The sequence below is a fragment of the Rosa chinensis genome, chromosome 7 (genome assembly GCF_002994745.2).
Source record: "Rosa chinensis cultivar Old Blush chromosome 7, RchiOBHm-V2, whole genome shotgun sequence".
Classification (NCBI taxonomy): domain Eukaryota; kingdom Viridiplantae; phylum Streptophyta; class Magnoliopsida; order Rosales; family Rosaceae; genus Rosa; species Rosa chinensis.
The window spans coordinates 24,106,667-24,115,362 of record NC_037094.1 but is presented as its reverse complement, the minus strand read 5'-3'; the positions used below and the strand labels follow the sequence as shown (position 1 = coordinate 24,115,362).

The 8,696-nt window shown below is 37.6% G+C and overlaps 1 protein-coding gene across 1 annotated transcript; it reads right to left on the bottom strand.

Annotated features, from left to right (window-relative positions):
* Positions 1-928: 928 nt before the first annotated feature.
* On the bottom strand, positions 929-4,486 carry LOC112179562 (receptor-like protein EIX1). Its single transcript, XM_040511385.1, has 2 exons — positions 1,398-4,486; positions 929-1,223 (listed from the first exon to the last, which is right to left on the bottom strand). The coding sequence occupies exons 1-2, from the start codon at positions 4,484-4,486 to the stop codon at positions 1,199-1,201; spliced, it is 3,114 nt and encodes a 1,037-aa protein (XP_040367319.1). The 3' UTR covers positions 929-1,198.
* Between the last annotated feature and the right edge of the window lie 4,210 nt (positions 4,487-8,696).

Here is an 8,696-nt window from a genome sequence, read left to right as displayed (position 1 = left end):
GTGTCTGTACTACTTGAGGGGGTTCGAGTACAATTGATCTCTTAGAGCTACAATGTGAGCTTTCTTGTTTACTGGTTAGCTATGTATGAAACCTTGAAGAAACTACTGTACAATATACATCCGTTTTTAGTTGCTTGTCTTAGAAAGCAAAATTGCTATATTCTGTCACATTCATATATCCATTGTTATCTACATTAGAAGTCATGCATTCTACACTGAAAGAAGGTAAAAAGAAAAACAAAGAGCGAAATGCAGCTACAAACTGAAGAAAGAGAAGGCACATCTCAAATCGAAAAACCTCCCATATCCTCGTTACTCTGGAGTAATAAAATCTCTGAAGTTTGAATCCTTCCTGACAAGTTAATGTATGGTAAGTCCAAGGAACTAAGAAATTTCAAGCTCGAAAAGCTTGTTGGATTCTACCAGATAGCTGTGTTTTGTATGGAATCAAGAAACGCTATCATCTTCAAGTGACCAAAGTTGTTAGCACCCTTGCTTGTCAAGTAATTTATGTGAGAGCTGGAGAAGCACATTCCTTATGTTTGGAGGAAATGGTTGTAGTAAACAGGGTGCAGTTTTTTTTATGACAGATTGGAAATTTATCGGGGATTTGTTTTGTAGAGCGCTAGAATAAATTTTCCAATACTTGTTAGGCACTGAATCGGATATTCCAGAAATTGCAGATATGAAGATAATGATTCTCTCTGCTCTAAATCCAATCAATGAAAAAAAAAAGAATGGCATGCCTAATATTGAAATGTTGGATTCTCATCTTGACTCAAGTTGAAATACTAAGAGACATGGATTATTATTAGTATTATTATAGTGATCAAGTTAGATTGACATAGATAAAACTTCTGGAAAACAAGTTGAATAACACAAACATGATCAAGTTAGATTGGAATAGATGAACTGAAATGCTCTGGAATGGAACAATATATAATTGCAGCTAATTACTTTGAAATCAATCGAGAAAGATAGGTTTAAATTACAGCCAGAAAGATTAGGAAGCTAAATAGAGGTCTTGTTGCATGGAATCAAAAGTTATACCAGCTCATACTACATACAATCCATTATTCATACACATTTCTCAAGAGAAACAAGCATAATATTTATTTCTTGCTGAAAGAGAAAGTAACGACATCTGAAAACCTTCAACATTAAGCCTTGAATTTTTTCACTTCCGGGATAATTAGGCTCATTTCCCTGAATTCCAGAATCTCCTAACATCATGTCAAAACAAATGACAGTCAAAAAACAATATTTCTAAAAGATTGAACAAATATTTTGTGTTTCCAAACGATTGTTATACTATAAATTTGAAAGAGTTTCTATAAGTATATCCAGCCAGAAAATATAAACACTAGAAAAAATAAGTATTATGTAGCTTAGTTTACCATTTATCTTGAAGCGTCCTCCGCACTTTTGCCTTGGTTTTGACATAAATCCAATCTTTTGCATTGTCCAGGAATCTGAAATAAGCATATCTCCAAGAAGTCTTAAGCAGTAAACTGCCGCAGACCATCCAAAATCCAGTGACAAATCCCAGCACTGCACTAATAAAGAATCCAAGGTTTATGAGACCATCACTAACCTGTTCTTTGTTATCAATTCCAGTTCCTCTCACGATTCCATCATCTTGAACTGTTCCATCTCCTGGACAGCTTTGTGTCAGCGGTGGTCCACAAAGTCCACGATTTCCCATATATTGAGAAGCATTAAAACCCTGAAGTTGGGTGCCTGATGGAATTCTTCCTGACAAGTTGTTGTGTGATAAGTCCAAGACACTAAGAAAGTTTAAGCTCGCAAAACTTGTAGGAATTTTACCAGATATCCGGTTTCTTGACAAATCAAGAGATTCCAACATCTTCATGTTACCAAAGTCTTCAGGAAGCTTTCCCGTCAATTTGTTTCTAGACAGGTTCAGAGATTTCAACTCTGTCATACTTGCTATACTTAGCGGAATTTCCCCAATCAAATAGTTGCTTGAAATGTCAATGCTTCTCAAACCTGTAATATCGGGAAACTCAATTTCTATTCCTTTCCACACAAGTTCCACAATAAAACCACCAACTCCCAAATCATCAGTCAAAGCGGTTATGTTATTGAAGCAATGTGGCAAGCCTCCTGAAATATTGTTGTGAGAGAGGTCCAAGACATGAATGGTGGCTAGATTGCACAGGGAGAAGGGTATGATTCCATTGAACTCATTGGACCGGAAGCGTAGAATCACCAAGTTTGTTAGGCTTTGGCCAATCCATGTTGGTATCTTTCCCGACAAGTTGTTGTTGCCAAGGTCAACCATTGATAATCTGGTACAGTTCTCTAAAGAAGGCAATTCTCCTGAAAAGTTGTTATCATGTAAACGCAATATCCCAATTCCCTGTAGATTGCCGAACGAGCTTGGTATTTTTCCAGATAATTTATTCTTTCCCAAATTGAATAGATACAATTTTTGAAATTGCATCCAACAATTAGGAAGCTCCCCAGACAATAGGTTCTTAGAAATGTCAACATACCTTAAATATGGAGACTGCGTTGCACAGAAGGAAGACAACGGCTCAGAAAACATGTTATTCGAGAGATACAAGTCCGTGAGCATAGGAGAAAATGATGGCACTGCACCAGAAAGTAGATTAGAAGACAAGTTAACATAACGCAAGCTTGTCGATGACAGATTCGGCAGTCTTCCTGATAGTCCAGCATTAGAGAGATAAAGCTCAGTAAGATTTGTCTGCGTTAGAATCCACTTGGGAAAAGCTGGGCCCACCTTGCAAGAGGACATGTCTAACATACTAGTAAGTTGAAATGGTGGCCTCCAATCAGAGCTCAGGTTGATAGAGAAACGATTATCAGAAAGACTCAAATCATGTAAACGAGAGAGGTTCAAAAAGTGGGTTTCTGTTATGACACCACTCAAAGAATTCCCGTCGAGAATTAATGTTTCAAGGCTAGAGAGTTGCCCGACACTCTCGGGTACAGACCCATTTAGTTGATTCCCGTCAAGATATAACACTCGTAACTTTGAAAAACGTGACAAATCTGGCAACGACCCCCAAAACAGGTTAGCACCCAAGTCCAAGGTCTCAAGTGTGTTCTCAGCACAAGACAAGGTTTTAACAGAGTCCTCAATGTTTTTAGACAATTGGTTGCGATATAAGATCAACGACTCTAGAGAAAGCATGCTTGTGAAGACATCTGGGATGGGACCTTTAAGATTGTTGGAAGAGAGACCAATATAGACAAAGTTGTTGCTGACATTGGCTATCCAATAAAATATTGAACAATTAAGAGAGTTATAAGAGAGGTCAAGGATTTGAAGAGAGGTGGAAGAATTAATAAAGGAAAGTGATCTTAGATTGACATCAGGAAGGTTACACTCGGATAACTGAAGCTCTGTCAGTAAAGTGAGCTTGCTTAAAGATAGTGGCCAATTCACAACCTTTGACAAATCTAGATATGACATGTTCAGGTATCTCAAGGAAGAAAGATGAGATAACCACTCAAGATTTTCTGAATGAACATATTCGTTCCTGGAAAGATCGAGAGTATGCAAATTAGAGAAGTTTCCAAGTTGGGGAGGAACAGGTCCACTGAAATTAGCTTCTGCAAGTTTGAGTTCTTTCAATTGACTCAGAGAGCCAATGAATTTGGGAATCATCATTCCTTCAAAATCATTGGAGGAAAGATCAAGAGTGTGCAAATTAGAGAGGTTTCCAAGTTGGGGAGGAACAGGTCCACTGAAATTAGTATCTGCAAGTTTGAGTTCTTTCAATTGACTCAGAGAGCCAATGAATTTGGGAATCATCATTCCTTCAAAATCATTGAAGGAAAGATCAAGAGTGTGCAAATTAGAGAGGTTTCCAAGTTGGGGAGGAACAGGTCCACTGAAATTAGCATCTGCAAGTTTGAGTTCTTTCAATTGACTCAGAGAGCCAATGAATTTGGGAATCATCATTCCTTCAAAATCATTGAAGGAAAGATCAAGAGTGTGCAAATTAGAGAGGTTTCCAAGTTGGGGAGAAACAGGTCCACTGAAATTAGCACCTGCAAGTTTGAGTTCTTTCAATGGACTCAAAGAGCCAATGAACTTGGGAATCATATTTTCTCCAAAATCAATATAACTGAGGTCCAAGTAATTTAGATATCGCAATTCAAGTAGTGAAGGACTAATTTCACCACTTAAAGGAACTTCAGCAGAATAGAGATATGGATCATAATTAAAGGAGAAATCAAGACTGGTAACATGACCTGTTTGGTTGTTGCATTCTATTCCTCTCCACTTGCAGCAATCTTTCTCACTTTTCCAAGAGGCAAGAGCATTGGAGTCATCCACAAGGCCTTGTTTGAAGTGGAGAAGAGCATGCCTTTCACTCTCCAAGCACATAATGTTGTTGGAGCTTCCAACACTTGAACAACAAATAGCAGAGGCAAGGGCCAGGCACACAAGCCCAACAAAAACATAATGCATAGACCTACCACTCATTATGGTGAAAAACATAATTATGAAGATGATATGCAACCTGCAAAGTGAAGTATATATAGCTGAAGCAAAAGGATTTTGAAAACTACAGCAATGGAGTTGCTTCATTGACTGACTTGATCAGCATAATTTGGAAATTGGTTTTTTTTTTCATTGATTTTCTTTAGTCTTAGTCTCAGAATATGACAGAAGATGACCCAGCACACTTATATCATGTGGTTCGAATATGTTGTAGTTTTGTACAATCATTCTATGCTTCTCTCCTTTCTGAATGAATACTAGTTTTTGTGATATTAAAAAAAAAAAAATACATGACGTAGGACTTGGGGCTGGGCCCTCAACTCTAGCCCAATGCTCCTTTTAAAATTGAGAAAACTCCTTCTCTCTATTCATGAAAATGGAGAAATCTTTCACTCTGATTCAGACAGTTGCAGTGGCAACAGTCTTCTCTGCCGTTTCCGGCTGGTACTTACTTTCTCTCAATTCCATTATTTTCAAATTTCCACATAATTGGTTTCAATTTTGTGAATCAGGTACGGCTTCATGTTTGGAAGAGAATCTGCTTGCAAAGAGCTTGGAAGCTTAATCGAAGACCCTCGCCGCCAGAATCCCAATTTCGATCCTCATTCTTGACTTCATTCGAGTACTTCCATTCTCTCACTTGCTCACTTGCTACCTACATACTTATTTCTTTTGTAAAGAATTCTAATTGGGTGTGCTTGGTTGGGCTGATGGCAATAAAGAAGGATTAGGATATAATGGTGAATCCTGCAAACCATTGGCTTTTGTAAAAAGTAAGGGAGGTGAGAGTTCTTCAAGTCAGTCACAAAGTTCTTGTGAAAATGGGTCTGGTTCCAAGTTGCTTGCAAAATCAGAACCACGTGTGGCTCACCAAACACTTCAGAAACACTCCTCGGTAAGTCCTGACAAACTTTGTCAGCCTAGGTATATTCACAACCCCAAAAACTTCATTCCTACTTGTCATTATTGTGGAAAATTAGGACACATACGTCCTAGGTGCAATATGCTTCACAGGGTTACTCAAAATCAGAGGAAAACATTGAGAATTAACTCACCTGCCTCGTTGCAAGTTGAGTTGAAAGAGGGTCTGAATCTGATCGCCAGGATTGCAAAGTTGGCTTCAATCCCCATGGATCTGGAAACAAAAACAAAGCAGAAGTAAATCTGGATTAAAAAAGGTTCAAATAATCATTTTTTTGCTCATACGGATAATGTTGATAATATGCTTGAGCTTGCTTTTGTTCCTACTGAACACAAATTAGCTAATTCGTTTAGTAGGCCGTTAGACAGAACTCAATTTGAATCACTTAGAAGCACCGTTGGTGGATGCTCTAAGTATTGATACTCTCACTTCGCTTGATCCATTTTGCATGCATTCATGTTGTATGTCTTCATGATAGTATAGGTGCATTTTCTTTACGTTTCTGCATTGTTAGGTTCAGTTTCTGGAAATTTATATCCCCGAGTGTCTGGCAAATTATTTTGAACTTAGACTGACAAGGGCTGTACTCTTTTCTTTAAATCTGTGTGCAATAAGGTGTCTAGCACGTTTTGAAATTGTTCTTACATCACTCTGTAATTGTGAGCTTGAACAACATATTCTCTATCACCTTGAATTCTCAAATGCACACATACTCTAAGTGGTGGTAAGTCTTAATTGATGGTTAGCTTGTTCTCATTGCTCATATACGAAATTACTCATGTTGGTTGCTCCTTGATATAAATATAAAAATATATATATATATATATATATTATAGTTGGTTTATGGAGCATGGCCAGGCTATTCCCAAAGTAAACAGGTCTCGGTCGTGACGAACGATATGAGGATTGGGAAGAAACGGGAATGGTTTGGTCACCCCGGTGGATTGTGAAACTATTGACTAGAGTAAATGTGCTCCTTGGGATGTCTTTTTTACATCTAGTACCCTAAGGTCATCTGACTTGGGAGCTGCTAGCATAATACTCGTTACATGGGTCGTAGTCTTCTTGAGCAAAAATATTACTTTGTGTGAAAGGCAAAAAGAAAAATTCCGAATTATGCCCACACGGTGTTATAAGGGGGAATACAGTTTATGTCCTTAAATGTGTTTTGTATGTGAGCTTTGATCATCAGGTTTCCACAAATATTTCACACCCCATCTTGAGACATGTTCACTTTACACAACAAGGGGTCTAGAATACTCGCTCATACTCTATCTTACCTTGTGGCTGTCGGAATGGATTCACTCGTGTGTACTTATTTTGTTGCACTCCTATTTCTGGTTAAGTGGTATTGCTCTTGTTGGAAAAGCTATGCGAATTAAATCTGTTCTTAGCATTTGGATACAACCCACTTATTGTGTGTTTGCATTTCATTCTTGCATCTCTCATCACATGATCACCCTTAGGGGGATTATTAATACTTGGACTATATTTCTCTGATTGATTCAACTTGAGCTAGTGTCTACTGTGCACCATCTATTTATGATCCTCCTTCTACATCGCTTCCGCTACGTAAGTTACCTTTGTCATTCCTATTCAAAAAGGGGGAGAAATTAGATGGGATGTGTGACTGAGATAACATTATTCTATCTTATGCCTTTTACCAATGTGTGATAAAGTGTTTCAGGAATGAATGGATGAAGAGTTGTGATGCTCCTCCTGTACGTGTTGAGGGGGAGAGATTGTCCTAATTTATGTTTTGTATAGGAATGCCAAAGGGGGAGATTGTAGGTACAATTCTTGTACATGTCGTGTTGGCATTCCCATACAAAACTATGACAAAGTCCCTTTACTGATCTCGGAGAATCACAGGTAAAATCACAGGTAAATGCATCTGCATATGCATGGGATTGCAACGTGTGTTGCAATCCCCGATTCAGTAGTCAGTTTCATGTGGAGTCCAATTTTGAAAAGTAGGTTTTAGGTTTTATGTATTTATGTCTTTAAAAGATTTTTTTGAGTGGTTAAATCATGGTGTTGTTGCCCTAGGGTTTTTAGGACTTGTCTATTCCTAATTGATTTTCTTTAAGATTTATTGGATTTCATATATGGAAAGTTACTTTCCTAATTAAAGGACAATTATGGTAGAATCTTTGGTTAAAAGGTTTTGCCATTGGTGCTTGATATTTATTCAGAAAATATGCACGGCAGAAGTGGGGATCTAGTGATGCAAGAATTTTGTTAGAGTCTTGCATGTTAGTTTGAGATTGAATCTTCACAAAGAGTCAAACACTTGGTCCATGTGTAAGTGTTATTGATCATGTTTTCATATGCATAAACAAACTCTCTTGAGATCAGTAGAGAGACTGTGAAGAAGGAAGAACAAGATTTGGTCATCGTTCAAATTGAAGGAGTTCAAGAAGATAGACAAATTCTGTTTTAGTTTTTGTCTAAACAAGATAGCCGAGCCAGTGCTATTTGAAGTTGTAAAAGAACATATACTTTTGAATACGATGATTCTTATTTTGGGTTCTCAAGAGTAAGAGCCCCGCAGTGTTTTTAATCTCATATTTGAGGTTTTCACTGAGTAACCAAAATCTAATGTCCCGTTTGTTTATTTTGGTTTCTGCTGCCCAGTAAGGATTGATCCGTGCACTGCAATCCCCATACTCCAGAAAACAGTTTTTGTCCTTGTATTTTCATATTATTCTTACAGCTCATAAAGATTAGTTTGAATTTTTTTCATTTATTATTTTTTCTTTTTAAATGCAATTTTGAATCATTTTTCGGTAGAATGATTCAAAGAATTGAAGTAGATGCTCTACTATCCCTCCATTTGGGTGCATTTTAATTAGTCTTTTACTGCTTTTATATATTTGGCACTCTTCTCCGCGTACTTGACTTTAAATGTGAATTGAAATAGCTGCATGAAATGTCATTCAGAATGTGAATTCTTGTTTAAGTTTGAATTTTGATCCATGTATCAAGTAGGGATCCCTGTTTAGATTGTGACTTATTCAGGTGTTTGAGTGCAGGTTCATGGCATCAGGTGGGCAGTGTGGAAATCCCTTCATTTGTTAAAGCTTGGGAAAACACTGTCTTAAGGCCTTACTGGAAAACTCCTTTGGCCATCTTCGGCTGTTTTCACGTCATCTTACCTACTTGACAGCAGAATGTGCATTCCTGAGGAGTTTGGATATTAACTTTAAAACTTTTGTATGCTGACTTGCATTGAAGATTACTGCTTTCTGCTGTGACATAGTTGTTATT

Coding starts and splice junctions, on each gene's coding strand:
- LOC112179562 (XM_040511385.1), bottom strand. CDS start 4,486: ATGAGTGGTAGGTCTATGCATTATGTTTTTGTTGGGCTTGTGTGCCTG. Junction 1,224..1,397: donor AGGACGCTTCAAGATAAATG/GTAAACTAAGCT, acceptor ACATGATGTTAG/GAGATTCTGGAATTCAGGGA.